The sequence below is a fragment of the Pristis pectinata genome, chromosome 2 (genome assembly GCF_009764475.1).
Source record: "Pristis pectinata isolate sPriPec2 chromosome 2, sPriPec2.1.pri, whole genome shotgun sequence".
NCBI classification, from domain to species: Eukaryota; Metazoa; Chordata; class Chondrichthyes; order Rhinopristiformes; family Pristidae; genus Pristis; species Pristis pectinata.
Window position 1 is genome coordinate 145,282,277 of NC_067406.1, and position 23,771 is coordinate 145,306,047.

General features: G+C 44.9%; 1 protein-coding gene across 1 annotated transcript in view; it reads right to left on the reverse strand.

The window, feature by feature from the left end:
• Positions 1–378: 378 nt before the first annotated feature.
• Positions 379–23,771, reverse strand: part of wdr32 (WD repeat domain 32) — an 82,085-nt gene continuing 58,692 nt past the window's right edge. The window contains exons 5-7 of the mRNA XM_052034777.1: positions 13,956–14,072; positions 11,827–11,972; positions 379–1,378 (exon numbers count right to left, since the gene is read on the reverse strand). Coding sequence (XP_051890737.1) covers positions 1,010–1,378; positions 11,827–11,972; positions 13,956–14,072 — 632 coding nt within the window. The 3' untranslated portion in view covers positions 379–1,009. The remainder of the gene's footprint in view (positions 1,379–11,826; positions 11,973–13,955; positions 14,073–23,771) is intronic.

Below are 23,771 nucleotides of genomic sequence, written 5' to 3' on the forward strand. Positions count from 1 at the left end.
AGGTACATGGATTGGAAAGGTTCAAAAGGTTATGGGCAGAATGTTGGCAAATGGGACTAACTTGGATGGGTTATCTTGATTGGCATGGATCAGTTGGGCCAAACAGCCTGTTTCTGTCCTGTATGACTCTAACATTTCTCTTTCACCCTGCTGTCCAGCAGTTCCTCCCTTGTTCCCCCCAGCCTAACAACAGTTTAGATTTGCTCCACCCCCCCACCCCCACCTCCGCCGAAAGTTCTCTCTTCCTACCACCTACTAAACTATTTATGTTTAGCAAGTGTACTTGCAATTGGCTTTTGTTGCCTGCAGTATATCTATCAAGTTCCACAAGTGGTAACAATTTGCTACAAATATAGGAAATTAGACTAGATGAGGTATGGATCTGTTAATTTCTTTATTAAAATGTAATACGAGTTGCCATGTGAATTTGTGATATTATGGATATACTCATACACTGTACTGATAACAGCAGTATTTAAATTTTAACATTTTGGAATGTATATTTGCATCTTAAGTTAAATAATTTACTTTCACTGCTTCGCTAAATATCTGCAAGAATGTTAGTCAATACTTTTGCTAATATTGCATTTAAGCAGGAAATAAAGCTGAAGGTCAAACTTATTATCTCCATGTACCAGTGCTTTTATCCAACACATTTGAATTTTCAGCAACTAAACTGCATTTGTAAGATTATATGTACAGTAACCAAGCTAACAAATTTTACATGAATTGCTAATATAATTTCACATTAGCAGCAGCTATAAATCACACAAAATTAGGAAATGACTATTCCTTACAGGAGCTAACTGCAGAAAAACAGCTTTATCTGTTAAGTCTAATAACATACAAATAGCGGTTTATTGTAATGCACTGAAAACCAAATCGGATTTGGATTTAAGGATGTCATCAAATACCTTAAACATTAATCATTAATTCTGATCTGCAGTAATTATTAAAACATTTTGCTTTTGTTTTGTGTTCAACACAACTTGCAAATAATCCAGGTTATTTAAAACTTGGGCTGGTATAAGTATACCTGCCCACTAAGGCACCCAGAGGCAAGCTGACAATGAGTGGGTGAAAACTTAGTTGTAAGCACTACATCCCTGTGTGAATAAATAGTTCTAATTTCCTGCAGTGAAATTGCTTCTCTTGGTAAGCAATCACAAAGTTCATTGCAATGGCTGTCAAACCCTAACAAGCGAATTCCATAGCCAAAAGGTGAACAAATCAGTCGGCCATCCGGACTGAAGCAAAGTTCTTTAATGTAACCACGGCCCACATTAGCTTCTTCAATGTAGTGAGTAAGGCAAAGCGAGCAACGAGGAGATGATGTCCGAACTGGAGGCCCATCTTGGAATTCATAGATGCAGGTCCACTGCATAAAAACAAACACAAATAGATAAATGGGCTTCTCAGGTAAAAACAGAAAATACTGGAAGCATTCAGGAGGTTAGGCAACATCTGTGAAAGACAAAATGTTTCAGTTCCTGGACCCTTCACCATGTTAACATTCTTAAACGACAAAAGTAAAATACGGCTGGAAATCTAAGAAGGGAAAATGCTGGAAATACTCAGCAGGTTAGTCAGCAGAGTTCTCATTTCAGGTCAATGACTATTTTATCCCAACTGGGAAAAATTTGAAATAAAATGAGTTTCAAAAGGCAGAGAAAGTGGGTGTGAAGGAGAGACCTTAAGGGACAGGCTAAAAGTCTGGAGTAATTAAATGGACAAAGGGGTGAAAAAGCAAGGTAATAGAACATAGAACATTACAGCACAGTATAGGCCCTTCAGCCCACAATGTTGTGCCGACATTTTATCCTGCTCTAGATCTGTCTAACCCTTCCCTCCCACATAGCCCTCCATTTCTCTATCATTCATGTGTCTATCTAAGAATCTCTTAAATGTCCCTAATGTATCTGCCCCCACAACCTCTGCTGGCAGTGTGTTTCATGCACCCACCACTCTCTGTGTAAAAAAAACTTACCCCTGACATCCCCCTTATATCTTCCTCCAATCACCTTAAAATTATGTCCCATCATGTTAGCCATTTTCGCCCTGGGAAAAAGTCTCTGACTGTCCACTCGATCTAAGCCTCTTATCATCTTGTACACCTCTATCAAGTCACCTCTCATCCTCCTTCTCTCCAAAGAGAAAAGCCCTAACTCACTCAACCGATCCTCATAACACATGCTCTCCAATCCAGGCAGCATCCTGGTAAATCTCCTCTGCACCCTCTCAAAAGCTTCCACATCCTTCCTATAATGAGGTGACCAGAAACGAACACAATACTCCAAGTGTGGTCTAACCAGAGTTCGACAGAGCTGCAACATCACCTCATGGCTCTTGAACTCGATACCCCAACTAATGAAGGCCAGCACACCATACATCTTCTTAACAATCCTATCGACCTGTGCAGCAACCTTGAGGGATCTATGGACGTGGACCCCAAGATCCCTCTGTTCCTCCACACTGCTAAGAGTCCTGCTATTAACCCTGTATTCTGCCTTCAAATTCGACCTCCCGAAGTGTGTCACTTCACACTTATCCAGGTTGACAAGATAAGTCTGTATTTCTGTTTATCACTTTTATTAGGGTTTTAAGTGTAAGGGTTAGTTTTCGTTGGGGTTTTAAGTGTAAGGGTTAGATTTTTACAACTTTCTTTAGTAAGTGTTTTAACAGTTTTTTCTAACTAGTCGAGTGGGGGCTGGACTGCGCAGGTGCGGCGCAGGCAGCTTCAAAAAGCAAACAGCCTATAGAGCAGGCAGCATCAGAACAGGCAGCTGAGTGAGAGGCAGCAGAGTGGTCGGGCTTTGGCTCAAGGGGCTTCGGCGTGAAGGGGCAAGGAGGGTAAGTAGCTGATAAGTAGGTAAAGGTAAGGTTTACCTTTTGTCTCGTATAGATTTGTAGGTGGGATTAACTAGGGGGAAAAAAAACAAGGTAGTCAGATGGAGGACATGGTCATATGCTGCAGCTGTTTGATGTGGGAACTTGTGGACCTTGCTGCGGTCCACGATGGCCACATCTGCAGTAAGTGCTTGAGGCTGGACGAACTTCGGCTCAGAGTTGATGAGCTGGAGTCGCAGCTACAAACACTGCGCAGCATAAGGGAGGGAGAGAGTTATGTAGACACGGTCCATCAGGAGGCAGTCACCCCCCTTAGAGCAGGTACATCTGAGGTTCAGGATGCAGAAAGAATGGTGACTGTCAGGGGAGGGAAGAGGAAGAAGTCAGGCAGGCAGACAGAGCAGGGAACCCTGGAGGCTGTTCTCCTCAGTAACAGGTTTTCCACCTTGGAGGCTGTTGAGGGGGATGACCTGCAGGGGCCTAGCTGCAGTAACCAGGCCTCTGGCACTGGGACTGGTACTGCTGCTCAGAAAGGAAGGGTGGGAAAGAGACATGCGGTAGTGACAGGGGACTCGATAGTCAGTGGTACGGACTCAGTGAAAGTCCCTTTAAGATAGAGAGTGTGTGTGTATGTGTGTGTGGGGCGTGCTTACGTCAATAGAAGATAAAGGACGTAATGACGTGGTTGAAGAAGGAAGGAAAAGAAGGAGAGAGAGAGAGAGAAGGGAGAGAGACACCAGCCTGCTTGTTTTCTCTATCGATGGATGAGAAACAATAACTGTGTTTGCCACTGAAATCCATGTATGGAAGTTGGAAGTAATCCGGTGGAGTTCACTTTGTTGCTGACCTGTAGAAGGAAACAGGTATTTGTATGTGGACGACCACGGTTCGGATGCTTTTCGGGGTGAGGAAGTCACTACCGAGTAAACACTGAAGTGTCGTTTGGGTTCCATCGTGGAACATTTGGATTTCGTATGTACTCTCTCTATGTTTTTCTACATCTACATCTTATCTTCAGACAACGGTGGTTGTTGAAGAAGCCCTTGCTCATGTTTCACCTTCTGGCTTGCGGAACTGAACTTTAAGAACCATTCCGGAACTGGGAGTTTTGGACTTTGTCACACACACACACGAAGAGTTTAGTTTTGGGGTTAACGTTCGAGGTTTAACATTTTTGAATTCTAACATACTAACATTTTTACTTTTATTTTACGTATTATCATAAGTAGTGATTAATAAAATAGTTTTTAACACTGAATCATGCTCAGTGTGTTTCTTTTGTTGCTGGTTTGTGACATCAGGGAAACAGATAGCAGGTTCTGTGGCAGTGAGCATGAATCCCGGATGGTATGTTGCCTCCCAGGTGCCAGGGTCCGGGATGTCACTGATCAGGTCCACAGGATTCTTGAGCGGGAGGGAGAGCAGCCAGAAGTTGTGGTCCATGTTGGCACCAACGACATAGGTAGGAAGGGGGATGAGGTCCTGAAGAGCGAGTTCAGGGAGCTAGGCAGAAGAATGAGGAATGGGACCTCAAGGGTAGCAATCTCGGGATTGCTGCCGGTGCCACGCAATAGTGAAGTCAGGAACAGGAGGAGATGGCAGATAAATGCGTGGCTGAGAAGTTAGTGCAGGAGGGAGGGTTTTAGATTTCTGGATCATTGGGATCTCTTCTCGGGAAGGTGGGACCTGTACTGAGAGGACGGGTTACACCCGAACCAGAAGGGGGCCAATATCCTTGTGGCTAGGTTTGCTAGGGTGGTTCGGGAGGGTTTAAACTAGTTTGTGAGGGGGAAGGGAACCGGAGGAGTAGGTCAGAGGAAGAAGGGGATGGGGAAAAGTTAGATCAAACAGGTAGAGAGGCTTTGGGGAAGGAGAAGCAGAATACGGGCTATAAAAGTAGTAAGGTAGATGGACTGAAGTGTGTTTACTTAAATGCAAGAAGTGTCAGGAATAAGGGAGATGAACTGAGGGCCTGGATAAGTATGGGGGACTATGATATCGTGGCTATTACTGAGACGTGGCTGATGTCAGGGCAGGAGTGGATATTGAATATTCCTGGTTTTCAGTGTTTTAAGAGGGATAGAGAAGGGGGGAGAAGAGGAGGAGGGGTGGCGATACTGGTCAGGGACACTGTTATGGCTGTGGAAAGGATGGATGTTGTAGAAGGATCATCCCTAGAGTCCGTATGGGTGGAAGTAAGGAACCAGAAAGGAGCAGTTACTCTACTAGGAGTATTCTATAGGCCCCCCAGTAGCGGTAGAGATATAGAGGAGCAGATTGGCAGGCAGTGTTTGGAGAGAAGCAAAAATAACAGGGTTGTTATAATGGGAGACTTCAACTTCCCAAATATAGACTGGAACCTGCTTAGTGCCAAAGGTTTAGATGGGACAGAATTTGTTAAATGTGTCCAGGAGGGATTCCTGACGCAGTATGTTGACAGGCCGACTAGAGGGAATGCCAAGCTAGATCTAGTTTTAGGAAATGAACTGGGACAGGTGAAGGATCTATTGGTGGGTGAGCATTTGGGGGACAGTGACCATTGCTCCATAACCTTTAAAATTGTCATGGACAGGGACAGGTGCAGAGAGGACAAGAAGATATTTAATTGGGGAAGGGCGAACTATGAGGCTATAAGGAGAGAACTTGGGAGTGTAAAGTGGGATGTCCTTTTGGAAGGGAAATGTACCATGGAGATGTGGTCGATGTTCAGGGACCTTATGCAGGATGTTAGGGATAAATATGTCCCGGTGAGGCAGAGAAGGAATGGCAGGGTGAAGGAACCGTGGGTGACGAGAGGTGGAACGACTAGTTAGGGAGAAGAAGGTAGCATACGTAAGGTATAAGCAGCAAGGTTCAGACAGGGCCCGTGAGGAATATAGAGAAGCGAGGAAGGAACTTAAGAAAGGGCTGAGGAGAGCTAGAAGGGGACATGAAAAGGCATTGGCTAGTAGGGCTAAGGAAAATTCCAAGGCCTTTTTCACGTACGTGAAGGGTAGGAGGATGGCTAGGGTAAAGGTAGGTCCGATTAAAGACAAAGGTGGGAGAATTTGCCTGGAGGCGGCGGAAGTGGGAGAGGTTCTCAATGAATACTTCTCTTCGGTATTCACCGAGGAGAGGGGTCTTGATGACGCGGAAGGGAGTGCTGGTAAGGGTAATGTTCTCGAGGTTGTAGATATCAAGAGAGAGGATGTGGAAGTTGTTAAATAATATCAAAGCAGATAAATCTCCGGGGCCTGACGGGATTTTCCCCAGGCTGCTTCGAGAGGCGAGGGAGGAGATTGTTGAACCGCTGGTAAGGATCTTTGAGTCCTCGTTGTCCACGGGGATGGTGCCAGAGGATTGGAGGGTGGCGAATGTTGTCCCCTTGTTCAAAAAAGGTAGTAGGGATAGTCCAGGGAATTACAGACCGGTGAGCCTTACGTCTGTGGTGGGTAAGCTGTTAGAAAGGATTCTAAGGGATAGGATCTATGAACACCTGGAGAATCATGGACTGATTAGGGACAGCCAGCATGGCTTTTGAAGGGAAGATCTTGCCTTACAAGCCTGATAGAGTTCTTTGAGGAGGTGACGAGGAAGATTGATGAAGGTAGTGCGGTGGATGTGGTCTATATGGATTTTAAGTAAGGCGTTTGATAAGGTTCCTCATGGTAGGCTTCTTCAGAAGGTCAGAGGCCGAGGGATCCAGGGAAGCTTGGCTGTGTGGATTAGGAATTGGCTTGCCTGTAGAAAGCAGAGGTTTGTGGTGGAAGGAGTGCCCTCGGATTGAAGGGCAGTGAGTAGTAGTGTCCCGCAGGGATCGGTTCTGGGACCTCTACTTTTTGTGATATTTATAGATGACTTAGATGAGGGGGTGGAAGGCTGGGTTAGTAAGTTTGCAGACGACACAAAGATCAGTGGTGTTGTGGATAGTGTGGAGGGCTGTCGGAGCTTACAGAGGGATATTGATAGGATGCAGAGCTGGGCTGACAAGTGGCAGATGGAGTTCAATCCGGAGAAGTGTGAGGTGGTACACTTTGGAAGGACAAACGCCAGGGCAGAGTACAAGGTAAATGGCAAGGTACTTGGCAGTGTAGAGGAGCAGAGGGATCTGGGGGTTCATATTCACAGTTCACTGAAAGTTGCCTCACAGGTGGATGGAGCAGTTAAGAAGGCCTATGGGATGTTAGCTTTCATAAATCGTGGGATTGAGTTTAAGAGCTGCGAAGTGATGATGCAGCTTTACAAAACTCTAGTTAGACCACACTTAGAGTACTGTGTTCAGTTTTGGTCGCCGCATTATAGGAAGGATGTGGAGGCATTGGAGAGGGTGCAGAGGAGATTTACCAGGATTATGCCTGGATTAGAGCGTATGGAATATAAGGAGAGGCTTAAGGTGCTAGGGCTTTATTCACTGGAAAGGAGGAGGATGAGAGGAGACATGATAGAGGTATATAAAATATTGAGAGGAATAGATAGACAGCCAGCGCCTCCTTCCCAGGGCACCAATGCTCAAGACGAGAGGACATGGCTTTAAGGTTATGGGTGGGAGGTTCAGGGGAGATGTCGGGGGAGGTTTTTCACCCAGAGAGTGGTTGGTGCATGGAATGCACTGCCTGGGGTGGTGGTAGAGGCAGATACATTGGACAGGTTCAAGAGTTTGTTGGATAGGCTCATGGAGGAATGTGAGATAGAGGGATATGCGGGAGGAAAGGGTTAGATGGTGTGAGGGTGGTTTGATGGACGGCACAACATGGTGGGCCGAAGGACCTGTTTTGTGCTGTATGGTTCTAAGTCAAGGAATTACTGACTAACAGAAAGTTTTCTGGAGGAACTATGTATAGAATAATTCTGGAGTAACAATATATCCAATAATTACCTGAAATTTCAAGAAACAATTATGCTTAAAGTGTGGAACAAATGTTGGAAGTGCCAACTATATTAAATTATTTAACTCATTAGTGATTTGTACTTGCCTTTATTCAGACCACTACTAAATATTATTTAGGTTTTTCTGCATGCAGGCATAAACCACGTCATTTTTAAAAGAGTAATCAAAAAGCAAACAAAACAGCAGATGCTACAAATCTGAAATAATAATAGAAAATGCTGGAAATACTCTGAGTCAGGCAGCATCTGTGCAAAGAAAATCAGAATTATCTCAGTGGAATGGGCTTAGATGGAGAGGAATTTGTAACATGTAAGTGGATTTTCTGAAGCAGTATTTAGAGTCCTACAAGCGAGAGGTCTCCACTTGACCTTATCTTGGGAAACAAGGACCTGCAAGTGATTGAAGAATCTGTATGAAGGAAGGAGGATATGCTAGAAATATTGGAACACACAGTTATCATAGTTTGTAAAGTTTCAAGGTAGTTATGGAAAAAGATGAAGTTGCTCCTCGAGTTGGGGCCCTAAATTGGGGGAAGCCTGATTTCAATAGTGTACAGCAGGACTTGGCAGAGGTAGATTGGGAGCAGCTGCTAGGAGGGGAAAATAACACTAGGTGGCATTTAACAGCTAGAGGGTCGTCATGTCTTTGTAAGGGTCAGAGGGAAAGATGGCAAGTTGATGAAATATTGGTAAACGAAGGGTATTAGAAGTTTGATCAGGAAAAAGGAGGAAGCGTACGTCAGGTATAGGACAATGGTATCAAGGAATCACTTGAGTTTTATAGGGGATATAGGAGTGAACTTAAGAAAAATAGGAGGGCAAGAAAGGGGCCAATGCAGTGACCTTGGCAAATAGAGTCAGAATCATACAGAACAGAAACAGGCCCTTTGGCCCAACTGGTCCATGCTGACCAAGATTCCCATCTAAACTATTCCCATCTGCCCACATTTGGCCCATATCCCTTTAAACACTTTCTATCCATGTACTTGTCCAAGTACCTTTTAAATGTTGTTAATGTACCTGCCTCAACCACTTCCTCTGGCAGCTCATTCCATATACCAACCACTCTCGGGTGAAAAAGTTGTCCCACAGGCTTCTATTAAATCTCTTCCCCCTCACCTTAAACCTATGGCCTCTAGTTCTTGATTCCCCAATCCTGGGAAAAAGACTGTGTGCATTCACCTTATCTATGCCCGTCATGATTTTATACACCTCTATAAAATCATCACTCATTATCCTGCGCTGCAATGAAAAAAGTTCCAACCTGCACAACCTCTCTCCATAACTGCCCTCTTTCCAGCTTAATGGTAACTTTCCCCTAGCAGAGTGACCAAAACTGAACACAATACCCAAGAGCGGCCTCACCAGCATCCTATACTAACCACACCACGACCTCCCAACTTTTATTCTCAATGCCCTGACTTATGAAGACCAGCGTGCCAGAAGCCCCCTTCACCACCCTACCTGTGACGCCACTTTCAGGGAACCATGTACTTGTACTCCTAGGTCCCTCTGTTCTACAACATTCCCCATGGCCCTACCCTTCACTGTGAAAACCCTACCCTCATTTGTCTTTCCAAAATGCAGCACCTCGCACTTAATCTGAATTAAACTCCATTTGCCATTCCTTGGCCCACTGACCCAGCTGATCAACATCCCGCTGTAAATCCTGATAACCATCTTCACTGTCAATGACACCACCTATTTAGTCATCTGCAAACTTACAAAGCAGGCCTTGTACGTTCTCATCCAAATCATTGATATAGATGACAAATAGCAATGAACCAGCACCAAGGCCTGGGGAATACCACTAGTCATGGGCCTCCAGTCCGGAAAACAACCTTCCAACATCACCCTCTGTTTCCTACCATCATGCCAATTCTGTATACAATCAGCCAGCTCTCCCTGGTTCTGATTCAATCTAACCTTCCAGGGCAGCCTACTATGCGGAACCTTATCAAAGGCCTTACTGAAGTCCATATTGACCACATCTACCACCCTGCCCTCATTGACCTTCAATCAAATTGGTGAGATAAGATATCTTTATTAGTCACATGTACATCGAAACACAGTGAAATGCATCTTTTGCGTAGGGTGCTCTGGGGGCAGCCCGCAAGTGTCGCCACGCTTCTGGTGCCAACATAGCATGCCCACAACTTCCTAACCCGTACATCTTTGGAATGTGGGAGGAAACCCACACAGATACGGGGAGAACGTACAAACTCCTTACAGACAATGGCCAGAATTGAACCCGGGTCGCTGGTGCTAACCGCTACACTATTGTGAGATGTGGTCTCCCACACACAAAGCCATGTTGATTATCCCTAATCAACCCGTCTTTCCAAATGCTTGTATATTTTATCCCGCAACTTATTTACCTACCACAGATTTTAGGCTTACTGGCCTATAGTTCCCACGTTTTTCGTTGCAGCCCTTCTTAAATAAAGGTACAACATTAACCACCCTCCAGTCTTCCAGCACCTCACCTGTGGCAAACACTGATGCATATATCTCAGCCAGTGCATCTGCAATTTCTTTTCTTGCTTCCCACAATGTTTTTGTATATACCTGGTCAGACCCTAGAGGTTTATCTATCTTTCTAAGTTTTAAGACATCCAATACTTTCTCTGCTGTAATGCACATTATCCCCAAGAACTATCTCAAGGTCCAAAGTCTTCATGATCTTCTCCACAGTAAAAACAGAGGAGGAATATTCATTAAGGACCTTGCACATCTCCTGTTGTTCCACACAAAGATGTCACTTTGGTCTTTGAGGGGCCCTATTCTCTCTCTAGTTACTCTTTTTCCCTTAATATACATAAAATCTCTCTGGATTTTCCTTAATATTCTCTGCCAAAGTTATCTCGTGCCCCCTTTTTGCCCTTCTGATTTCCTTCTTGAGTACACTCCTGCATCTCCTATACTCCTCCCAAGATTCACTTGATCCCAGCTGCTTGTAGCCAACCCATGCCTCCTTTTTCCTGACAGCAGATTTCCTAATCTCCCTCATCATTAGGGGTTCCCTACTCCTGCCAGCCTTGCCCTTCACTCTAACATTAACATACAGATCTTGAACTTTCAATATCTCATATTTAAAAGCCTCCCACTTGCCAGACATCCTTTTGCCTGCAAACAACCTGCTCCAATCAACTTTTGGAAGTTCTGTCTAATACTGTCAAAATTTACCTTGCCCAAATTTAGAACTTCAACTTGTGGAGAATTAAGAAGAATCTTAAATCCTGTTATAAGTGCACTAGAAGCAAAAGAATAGTTAAGGAAAGAGTAGGTCTCCTCAGAAATCAATGGAAAAATCTGTGTGTGGAGCCAGGGTATATGAGTGGACTCCTAAATGAATACTTCTCATTGGTATTCACCAGGGAGTAGGACGTGAAAGCTGGAAAGTTAGCGGAGGGGTGCAATGATATTCTGGAGCTCATCTGTATCAGGAAGAAGGATGTGCTAGAAATATTGGAGCACATTAGGGTAGATAAATCCCCATGGCCTGATGAGATCTATCCCAGGATGCTAAGGGAAGCAAGGGAAGATATTCCCGGGGATCTCCATGGACCTGTTCTCCATGCTCCTGTTCTCCATGCTATACACCCTCCATGACTCTAAATGGCATTAGCGAAGAAAGGCATTGCAGTTGGCATGGACGAGGTGAGCCAAAAGAGCCCATTTCTGTCCTGCAGTTTACTATGATTCCAGCAGTTCAGTCAATGACCCTTAACTTAGGTCATTGACCTGAAATATTAACTCATTTCTCTATCCACACATGCTGCCTGACTGGCTGACTATTTATAGCATTTTCCAAAGTTAAATTTGTATTCAAAAACTGTTCACATACAACAGCTCTTTTGTCTCTGGACAATTCCTCCTGATATCGTAGCACTCTACAGCATCACATAATACAACACAGACCAAGAACAAAACCTGAGCTACCTCACCTGTTATGGGTGGGCAACTCAGTGGATAATCTTACTAAGCCATTTGAAGATTCGCAGAGGAATCCGTGCAGAGCTGGATACACAATGAACATATCCAACATGACTGTAATGTACTACCAATCAAAATAAAACCTCTTATAAATTTAGTCTTATTGAATCCACTCACCTCTTGATCATCACTATTGCTTGTGCACCGAATTAATGCAGCCCAGCCTTTGGGGTGAAGTTGTAATGATGTAATACAATTTCCTCGATCCCTTTCCACAGGAATCTCTGGTGATAAAACTTCAAGACTATTGCTTGGAAATCCAGCTGTAATACACAATTATTTTTTAAAAACTGGTAGATGCAGATTTCTCCCAATACAACAACTTCATAAATCCTGTCCCACTAATTTGATTGAATTTCTTGAAGTAACCAAGGAGATTGATGAAGACAGGGAAGTAGATGTTGTCTGTATGGACTTTAGTAACACACTAGACACAGTTCTGCATGGTAGGCTCATGCATAAGGTTAAGACACATGGGATCCAAAGTGAGCTGGCTAATTGGATCCAAAACTGGCTTGGTGATAGGAGGCAGAGGGTAATTGTAGATTGAGGAAGGTATAGGGGGGATGTAAGAGGCAAGTTTTTTTTTACACAGAGAATGGTGAGTGCATGGAACGCACTGCCAGCAGAGGTGGTAGAGGCAGATACATTAGGGACATTTAAGAGGCTCTTAGATAGACACATGAATGATAGAAAAATGGAGGGCTATGTGGGAGGGAAGGGTTAGATAGATCTTAGAGCAGGATAAAATGTCGGCACAACATCGTGGGCCGAAGGGCCTGAACTGTGCTGTGGTGTTCTATGTTCCATGATGTTTTCTGATTAGAACTACGTGACTAGTGGTGTACCACAGGGATCACTGCTGGGACTTTGCTGTTTGTGATATATATTAACGACTTGGATGTGAACGTATAGGAGATATGATTAGCAAGTTTGTGCACAACATAAAAATTTGTTGTGTTGTGGATAGTGAGGAAGATTGTCTAAGGCTACAGGAAGATATAGATCAAATGAAAAGTTTGGCAGAGTGTTGGCAGATGGAGTTTACTCCTGACAAGTGCGAGATGATGCATTTTGGGAAGTCAAACAGGGGTAGGATACATATAGTAAACGGTAGGGCACGAAGGAATATTGATAAACAGAGAGACCTCGGGGTCCAAGTCCATAGTTCCCTGAAAGTGGCAACACGTAGATAGTGTGGCGAAGAAGGCATATGATATGGCATGTTTTCATGTCAGGATATAGAATGTAAGAGTTGGGACATTATGTCGTAATTTTGCAAAACACTGGTTAGGCCATATTTGAAGTATTGTGTGCAATTCTGGTCACAGCAATTGTGGGAGGATGTGAATTTGCTGGAGATAGCACAAAGGAGATTCACCAGGATGTCGCCCGAGTTGGAGGGCTTTAATTATGGGGAGGGAATGGATAAGCTAGGCTTATTTTCCCTGGAGCAAAGCAGGCTGAGGGGTGACCTGATAAAGTACCTAAGATTATGAAAGGCCTAGATAGGGTAGATAGTCAAAATCTTCTACCCCATGGTAGGGGTATCAAAAACAAGGGGGCATAGCTTTAAGGTGAGAGGTTGGAGATAAGGGATCTGAGGGGAAAATTTTTTTTAAACACAGAATGGATGATATCTGAAAGAGCTGGAGGAATCAGATGAAATTGATTTAGCTTAAGGGGCATTTAGACAGACACGTAAATAGGCAAGACACAGAAGGATATGTTCTTAATGCGGACAAATGCAATTAGTGTAGATGGGCAAAAAGTTTGGCATGGGTGTTGCTGAACTGTAGTGAACAGGGTTTCGCCGGTTGGTTCAAGAACCAAAAGGTTGAATCAACTTCCTTCTGGAAGTCCATATAAATAATATCCTTTAACATTATCATTAATTATTTTATTCATCACTTCAAAAAGTTTATTCAGGTTTGTCCAACCATTTACTCTTTTCAAATCCCTGATGAAAAAGTAACATAGGAGATCGATGAGACAAGAAAGTTCTCAGCTGGAGAGAAGTCAGCTAAGATCATTCTAATTTACTTGATTGCACAGTACTGCCAAACACAGATTCAGGTCTCAACTCACAGAAACATAAACACGCAGACTCAAGGAAGGAAACTTTAAGTGTTTTCAAAGGAAATTAATATACTAAAACTGCAATACTAATTGGAAAAGCATTCATCTTTATAGTGAAGGCCTTGCCACTGAAAATTATTACATATTATTCTTATTTATTCTATTACCTTTTCTATCAGCACTTGTACAAGACTGTGATGGATTTTTCTCAGAGCTCCAGGTTGCACCTATCTGGTGATTTTGTGACTGTAAACCAGGCAAGCTGCAAGAAGACAATGTCAAATCTGGAGAGAAAAAACACAGGTATTTTAAAAGTTGACTGTTAACAGCTGGTCCCCAACTTAGGTCTCTGCTCTTATTCCTTATATTTACCAAAAAAAATCAATAAACTATCATCGTGGGTGTGAGAAACATGCAAGAGAAGAAATATGGTGACTTAATAATAATATTCATGACACTGGTGACATGAAATTCCCTTCATGGAAAAAAGAAACTTAGAACATAGAACATTACAGCACAGTACAGTACAGGCCCCTTGGCCCACGATATTGTGCCGACATTTTATCCTGCTCTAATATCTATCTAATCCTTCCCTCCCACATAGCCCTCCATTTTTCTATCCTAAATATCCCTATTGTATCTGGCCCCACAACCTCTGCCAGCAGTGCGTTCCACACACCCACCACTCCCTGTGTAAAAAACTTACCTCTCACATTCCCCTTATGCCTTCTACCAATCACCTTAAAATTACGTCCCCTCGTGTTAGCCATTTTCGCCCTGGGAAAAAGTCTCTGACTGTCCACTCGATCTAAGCCTCTTATCATCTTGTACACCGCTATAAAGTCACCTCTCATCCTCCTTCTCTCCAAAGAGAAAAGACCTAGCTCACTCAACCTATCCTCATAACACATGCTCTCCAATCCAGGCAGCATCCTGGTAAATCTCCTCTGCACCCTCTCAAAAGCTTCCACATCATTCCTATCATGAGGCGACCAGAACTGAACACTATCCTCCAAGTGTGGTCCAACCAGAGTTCTATAGAGCTGCAACATTACCTCGCAGCTCTTGAACTCAATACCCCGACTAGCGAAGGCCAACACACCATACACCTTCTTAACAACCCTATTGACCTGCGTTGCAACCTTGAGGGATCTATGGATGTGGACCCCAAGATCTCTCCGTTCCTCCATACTGCTAAGAGTCCTGCCATTAACCTTGTATTCTGCCTTCAAATTCGATCTTACAAAGCGTATCACTTCACTCTTTTCCAGGTTGAACTCCATCTGCCACTTCTCAGCCCAGCTCTGCATCCTATCAATGTCCCATTGTAATCTACAGCAACCTTCTACACTATCAACACCACCAACCTTCATATCATCAGCAAACTTACTAACCCACCCTTCCACATCCTCATCCAAGTCATTTATAAAAATCACAAAGAGCAGGGGTCCCAGAACAGATACCTGCGGAACACCACTGGTCACCGACCTCCAGGCAGAACACACTCCATCTACCACCACCCTCTGTCTTCTATGGGCAAACCAATTCTGAATCCACACAGCCAAGTTTCCCTTGATCCCATGCCTCCTGACTTCCTGAATAAGCCTTACATGAGGAACCTTATCAAACGCCTTACTAAAATCCATGTACACCACATCCACTGCTCTACCTTCATCAATGTGCTTTGTCACATCCCCAAAGAATTCAATCAGGCTCATGAGGCATGACCTGCCCCTCACAAAGCCATGCTGATTGTCCCTAATCAGCCTATGCTTCTCCAAATGCCCATAAATCCTGCATCTAAGAACCTTCTCCAATAATTTGCCCATGACTGACGTAAGACTCACTGGTCTGTAATTCCCAGGGTTATCCCTACTCCCTTTCTTAAACAAAGGAACAACATTTGTCAACCTCCAATCATCTGGTACTACTCCTGTGGCCAGTGAGGACGTAAAGATCATTGCCAAAGGTGCAGCAATCTTTTCCCTCGCTTCCCGTAATAAACTTGGATATAGCCCATCCGGCCCCAGTGACTTTTCTTTCCTAATGTTTTTCGAAAGTTCCAGCACATCTTCTTTCCTCACATCGACATGCCTGAGCATATCGGCCTGTTGTACGTCATCCTCACAAACGTCAAGGTCTCACTCACTGGTGAATACTGAAGCAAACTATTCATAATGACCTCCCCTACCTCTTCTGACTCAGGCACATGTTTCATCTTTTATCCCTAATCGGTCCTCTCCTCACTCTAGTCACCCTCCTATTCTTCACATACGTGTAGAACACCTTGGGGTTTTCCTTAATTCAACTCGCCAAGGCCTTCTCATGCCCCTTCTAGCTCTCCTAAGTCCATTCTTAAGCTCCCTCTTGGCTACCTTGTAACTCTCCAGAGCCCTGCACGAACTTATGGCACAAGTGGCAAAATTCAGTCAAGCGTGTCCATGCCAGTCCATTTTTGCCAGCCATTGATTTCAGGTTATCCTGTTTCCCAGCTCATAGTCCATTACTCTGCAGGTTATGACTCTTCAAGGGTTCATCCCAGTGCTTTAAGTGTATTGAAGATTTCAGGGAGGGAGAGAGTTATGTAGATACTGTACAGCGGGAGACAGTCACCCCCTTAGAGCAGGTACTTCTGGGGTCCAGGAAGTAGATAGAAGGGTGACTGTCAGGGGCGAGAAAAGGAAAAAGAAAACGAACAGGCGGATGGTGCAGAGGACCCCAGAGGCTGTTCCCCTCAATAATAGGTTTTCCGCTTTGGAAGCTGTTGAGGGGGATGACCTGCAGGGATCAAGCGGCAGTAGCCAGGTCTCTGGCACTGGGACCGGTCCTACTGCTCAGAAGGGAAGGGAGGAGAAGAGGAAGGCAGTAGTGATAGGGGACTCAATAGTCAGAGAAACAGATAGGAGGTTCTGTGGCAGTGAGCATGAAACACAGGTGGTATGTTGCCTCCCGGGTGCCAGGGTCTGGGATGTCTCTGATCGGGTCCACAGGATTCTTGAGCGGGAGGGAGAACAGCCAGAAGTTGTGGTTCATGTTGGTACCAACGACATAGACAGGAAGAGGGATGAGGTCCTGAAAAGTGAGTCTAGGGAGCTAGGCAGAAGGCTGAAGAACAGGACCTCGAGGGTAGCGATCTCGGGATTGCTGCCAGTGCCACACGATAGCGAAGGTAGGAATAAGAGGAGATGTAATAAATGCGTGGCTGAGAAGTTGGTGCAGGAGAGAAGGTTTTAGATTTTTGGATCATTGGGATCTCCTCTGGGGAAGGTGGGACCTGTACAGAGAGGACAGGTTACACCTGAACCCGAGGGGGGCCAATATCCTTGCAGGCAGGTTTGCTAGGGTTTAAACTAGTTTGCAAAGGGGATGGGAACCAGAGGGGTAGGTCAGAGGAAGAAGGGGATGGGGAAAAGTCAGATCTAACAGGTAGAGAGGCTTTGAGGAAGGAGATGCAGAGTACAGGCTATAAAAGTAGAAAGGTGGATGGGCTAAAGTGCATTTACTTAAATGCAAGAAGTATCAGGAATAAGGGTGATGAACTGGGAGCTTGGATAAGTACATGGGACTACGACATTGTGGCTCTTGCAGAGACTTGGCTGTCACCAGGGCAGAAATGGATATTGAATATTCCTGGTTTTCAGTGTTTTAAAAGGGATGGGGGGGGGGGGGGGGAGGAAGAGGAGGAGGGTGGCGATACTGGTCAGAGATACCATTACAGCTGCAGAAAGGGTGGATAATGTAGAAGGATCCTCTCTAGAGTCAGTCTGGGTGCAAGTTAGGAACAAGAAAGGAGCAGTTACTCTACTGGAAGTATTCTATAGGCCCCCCAGTAGCAGCAGGGATACTGAGGAGCAGATTGGGAGGCAGATTTTGGGAAGGTGCAAGTATAACAGGGTTGTTATCATGGGAGACTTCAACTTCCCAAATATTGATTGGCACCTGCTTAGTGCCAAAGGCTTAGACGGGGCAGAGTTTGTTAAGTGTGTCCAGGATGGATTCCTGTCACAGTATGTTGACAGGCCGACTCGAGGGAATGCCATATTAGATCTAGTATTAGGTAATGAACCGGGTCAGGTGACAGATCTCTCGGTGGGTGAGCATTTGGGGTACAGCAACCACTGCTCCATAACCTTTAGCATTGTCATGCACAAGGATAGGAGCAAAGAGGACAGGGAAATATTTAATTGGGGAAGGGCAAATTATGAGGCTGTAAGGCTAGAACTTGCGAGTGTAAATTGGGATGACATTTTTGAAGGGAAATGTACTATGGAGATGTGGTCGATGTTCAGGGATCTCTTGCAGGATGTTAGGGATAAATTTGTCCCAGTGAGGCAGAGAAGGAATGGCAGGGTGAAGGAACCATGGGTGACAAGAGAGGTGGAACAACTAGTTAGGAAGAAGAAGGCAGCATACATAAGGTGTAACCAGCAAAGATCAGATAGGGCTAGTGAGGAATATAGAGTAGCAAGGAAGGACCTTAAGAAGGGGCTGAGGAAAGCAAGAAGGGGACATAAAAAGGCTCTGTGCGAGGCAAGTCGTGTCTTACTAACCTGGTTGAGCTTTTTGACAAGGTGCCGAGAGAGATTGATGAAGGTAGAGCTGCGGATATCATCTATATGGACTTCAGTAAGGCATTTGACAAGGACCCACATAATCGGTTAATCAAGAAAGTTTGGATGCATGGGGTCAGTGGAGAATTGGCTGTGTGGATCCAGAACTGGCTTGCCCGTAGAAGACACAGAGTGGTGGTTGAAGGGACTTATTCGGGCTGGAGGCCTGTGAGTAGTGGTGTTCCGCAGGGATCTGTAGTGGGACATCCACTATTTGTGATGTACATAAATGACCTGGATGAGTATGTTGATGGATGGGTTAGTAAGCTTGCAGACGATACCAATATTGGTGAAGTTGTGAATAGTGTAGAAGACTGGCAACGGATACAGCGTGATACAGATCAGTTGCAGATGTGGGCAGAGAAATGGCAGATGGAGTTTAACCCAGATAAATGTGAGGTGTTGCACCTTGGTACAACTAATGTCAAAGGGCAGTACACACTTAAGGTCAAGACCTTTAACGGTGTTGAAGAGCAGAGAGACCTTGGGGTGCAAGTCCATGACTCATTGAAAGTGGCTACACAGGTAGATAGGGTGGTTAAGAAGTCTTATGGAATGCTTGCATTTATTAATCAGGGTATTGAGTACAGGAGTCAAGAACTTATGATGCATCTCTATAGAACTCTGGTTAGGCTGCATTTAGAGTATTGTGTGCAATTCTGGTCACCTCATTGTAGGAAGGATGTTGAGGCATTAGAGAGGGTGCAGAGGAGGTTTACAGGGATGCTGCCTGGATTAGAGGGCATGTGCTATCAAGAGAGGCTGGACAAACTTGGGCTCTTTTCTCTGGAACGGCAGAGGCTGAGGGGTGATCTGTTGGAAATGTATAAAATTATGAAGGGCATAGATAGGGTGGACAAGCAATATCTTTTTCCCATTATTGAGCAATCTAATACCAGAGGGCATGCATTTAAGGTGGGGGGGGGGGGGGGGGGTAGCTAGGTTCAGAACAGACGTGAAGGGTACGTTTTTTTACTCAGAGAGTGGTGGATGCCTGGAATGCATTGCCTGATAGGGTGGTGGAGGCAAATTCATTGGGGGCTTTTAAGAGGGGCTTGGATGGACACATGAATGAGAGGAAAATGGAGGGATATGGGCGTTCTGTAGGTAGGACGGTTTAGCTATGTCAGCACAACATTGTGGGCCGAAGGCCTGTTCTGTGAAGGAACCATGGCAGCAGCAGACATAAGGTGTAAGCAGCAAGGATCAGATAGGGCTCATGAGGAATATAGGGTAGCAAAGAGGGAACTTAAGAAGGGGCTGAGGAGAGCGAGAAGGAGACATGAAAAGGCTTTGGCAAGTAGGGTTAAGGAGAATCCCAAGGCTTTTTTCACATACGTGAAGAGCAGAAGGATGATGAGAGTAAAGGTAGGACCGATTAGAGACAAAGGTGGGAAGATGTGCCTTGGAAGCTGTGGAAGTGGGTGAGGTTCTCAATGAATACTTCTCTTCAGTATTCACCAAAGAGTGGGACCTTGATGACACTGAGGACAGTGTTGGTAAGGTTAACGTTCTGGAGCATGTAGATATCAAGAGAGTGGATGTGTTGGAGCTGTTAAAAAATATTAGGACAGATAAGTCCCCGGGGCCCCAACGGAATATTCCCCAGACTGCTCCACGAGGCGAGGGAGGAGATTGCTGAACCGTTGGCTAGGATCTTTGAGTCCTCGTTGTCCACGGGAATGGTACCGGAAGATTGAAGGGTGGCAAATGTTGTCCCCTTATTCAAAAAAGGTAGTAGGGATAGTCCAGGGAATTACAAACCAGTGAGCCTGATGTCTGTGGTGGGCAAGCTGGTGGAAAGGATTCTAAGAGATAGGATCTATGAGCATTTAGAGGATCATGGACTGATTAGGGACAGGCAGCATGGCATTGTGAAGGGAAGATCATGTCTCACAAGCCTGATAGGGTTCTTTGAGGAAGTGACCAGGAAGATTGATGAGGGTAGTGCAGTGGATGTGGTCTACACGGATTTTAGTAAGGCGTTTGACAAGGTTTCTTCAGAAGGTCAGAAGGCACGGGATCCAGGGAGGCTTGGCTGTGTGGATTCAGAATTGGCTTGCCTACAGGAAGCAGAGGGTTGTGGTGGAGGGAGTGCATTCAGATTGGAGGGCTGTGACTAGTGGTGTCCCACAAGGATTGGTTCTGGGACCTCTACTTTTCATGATATTTATTAATGACTTGGATGAGGGGGTAGAAGGGTGGGTTGGCAAGTTTGCAGACAATACAAAGGTCGGCAGTGTTGTTGATAGTGTGGAGGACTGTCCAAGCTTGCAAAGGGATATTGATCGGATGCAGAGCTGGGCTGAGAAGTGGCAGATGGAGTTCAACCCGGAGAAGTGTGAGGTGGTACACTTTGAAAGGACAAACTCCAAGGCGGAGTACAAGGTTAATTGCAGGATATTGAGTATTGTGGAGGAGCAGGGGGATCTGGGGGCTTCATATCCACAGATCACTGAAAGTTGCCTCACAGGTGGATAGGGTAGTTAAGAAAGCTTATGGGATGTTAGCTTTCATAAGTCATGGGATCGAGTTTAAGAGCCACATGGTAATGATGCAGCTCTACAAAACTCTGGTTAGAGCACACTTGGAGTACTGTGTCCAGTTCTGGTTGCCTCATTACAGAAAGGATGTGGAAGCGTTGGAAAGGGTGCAGAAGAGATTTACCAGGATGCTGCCTGGATTGGAGAGTATGGATTATGAGGAGAGACTAAGGGAGCTAGGGCTTTACTCATTGGAGAGAAGGAGGATGAGAGGAGACTTAATAGAGGCATACAAAATATTAAGAGGAATAGATAGAGTAGACAGCCAGCATCTTTTTCCCAGGGCACCAATGCTCAATACAAGAGGGCATGGCTTTAAAGAAATGGGTGGGAAGGTCAAGGGAGATATCAGAGGAAGGTTTTTCACCCAGAGAGTGGTTGGTGCCTGGAATGCACTGCCTGGGGTAGTGGCGGAGGCAGATACGTTGGTCAAGTTCAAGAGATTGTTAGATAAGCATATGGAGGAATTTAAAATAGGGGGATATGTGGGAGGAAGGGGTTAGATAGTCTTAGGCGTGGTTTAAAGATTGGCACAACATGGTGGGCCAAAGGGCCTGTATTGTTCTATGGTACTATTCTATGTTCTGCAAAGTCACTCACGGTAGGTTGATCAGGAGGATTAGGATGCACGGGATCCACATTGACTTGGTAGCTTGGATTCAGAATTGGCTTGCCCATAGAAGACAGGGTAGTGGTGGTAGGGTGTTATTCTGGCTGGAGATCCGTGACCAGTGGTGTTCCTAAGGGATCAGTGCTGGACTCCTGTTGTTTGTGATATATATAAATGACTTGGACAAAAATGTAGATGAATTGGTTAGTAAGTTTGCAGACAACAAAGAAATTGGTGGAATGGCAGACAGTGAAGAGAGTTATCAAAGGAGACAGTTGGATATAGATCAGTTACAGTTATGGGTGGAGAAATGGCAGATGAAGTTTAATCGAAGAAAGTGTGAGCTGTTGCACTTTGGGAGGTCAAATGTGCAGGGACAGGACACAGTCAATGGGAGGACCCTTAACAGCATCGATGCACAGAGGGATCTTGGAGTCCAAGTCCATAGCTCCCTGAAAGTGGCAATGGAAGTAGACGGAGTAGTAGAGAAGGCGAATGGCATGCTTGACTTCATTGGTCAGGGCATTGAGTAGAAGAGTCAGGAAGTCATGTTGCAACTGTGTAAAACTTTGGCTGGGATGCACATGGGCGTATTATGTACAGTTCTGGTCGCCCCATTACAGGAAGAATGTGGAGGCTTTGGAGAGGATGCAGAAGAGCTTTATCAGGATGCTGCCTGGATTAGAGGGTATTCACTATAAAGAGAGGTTGGACAAACTTGGATTGTTTGCTTTGGAGTGGCGGAGGCTGAGGGGAGACCTGATAGAAGCTTGTAAAATTACGAGAGATCCAGAGGGTAGACAGCCAGAATCTTTTTCCCAAGTAGAAACGTCAGACACTAGAGGGCATAGCTTTCCCGTGAGAGGGAGAAAGTTTAATGGGGATGTGCGGGGCAAGTGTTTTTTTTACACAGAGAGTGGTAGGTAAGGGAAAGGGACAGATCTGCTCCACAATTTAAAGTTCTAAATTGGGGCGAGGCAAATTTTGACAGCATTAGACAGGAACTTGCAAAAGTTGATTCGTAAGTTGGTTTATTATTGTCACATGTACCAGGGTACAGTGAAAAACATCTTGCATACCATTCACACAGATCATGTCATTACATAGAACATGACAGTACAGTACAGACCCTTCAGCCCACAATGTTGTGCCGACATTTTGTCCTGCTCTAAGAGCTATCTAACCCTTCCCTCCCACATAGCCCCCTATTTTTCTATCATTCATGTTTCTATCTAAGAGTCTTTTAAATGTCCCTAATGTATCTGCCCTCACAACCGCTGCCGGCAGTGTGTTCCACCCATCATTCTCTGTGTAAAAAACTTACCCCGACATCCGCCTTATACCTCCTCCAATCACCTTAAAATTATGTCCCCTCGTGTTAGCCATTGTCACCCTGGGAAAAAGTCTCTGACTGTCCACTCGATCTATGCCTCTTATCATCTTGTACATCTCTATCAAGTCACCTCTCATCCTCCTTTGCTAAAAAGAGAAAAGCCCTAGCTCACTCAACCGATCCTCATAACACATGCTGTCCAATCCAGGCAACATCCTGGTAAATCTCCTCTGCACCCTCTCTAAAGCTTCCAACATCCTTTCTATAATGAGGCGACCAGAACTGAACACAATACTCCAAGTGTGGTCTGACTAGAGTTCTATAGAGCTGCAACTGTGCATTGGGTGGTACAACGTAAAACCATAACAGAATGCAGAATAAAGTTAACAGTTACAGAGAAAGTGCAGTGCAGGTAGACAATAAGGTGCAAGGCCATAATGAGATAGATTGTGAGGTCAAGAGTCCATCTTATCGTATGAGGGGACCATTCAATAGCCTTATAATAGCTGGATAGAAGCTGTCCTTGGGCCTTATGGTACAAATGTTCAGGCTTTAGTATCTTTTGCACAATGGGAGAGGGGAAAAGAGAGAATGTCTAGGGTGGGAGGGGTCTTTGATTACATTCGCTGCTTCACCAAAGCAGCGACAATTATAGACAGAGTCCATGGAAAGGAAGATGTTTTCCGTGATGTGCAGAGTTGTGTCCACAACTCTCTGCAGTTTCTTGCAGTCACGGGTAGAGCAGTTGCTATACCAAGCCATGATGCATCCGAATAGGATGCTTTCTATGGTTCATCGATAAAAATTGGTGAGGGTCAAAGGGGACATGCCAAATTTCTTTTGTCTCCTGAGGGAGTAGAGGTGCTGGTTAGCTTTCTTGGCTGTGG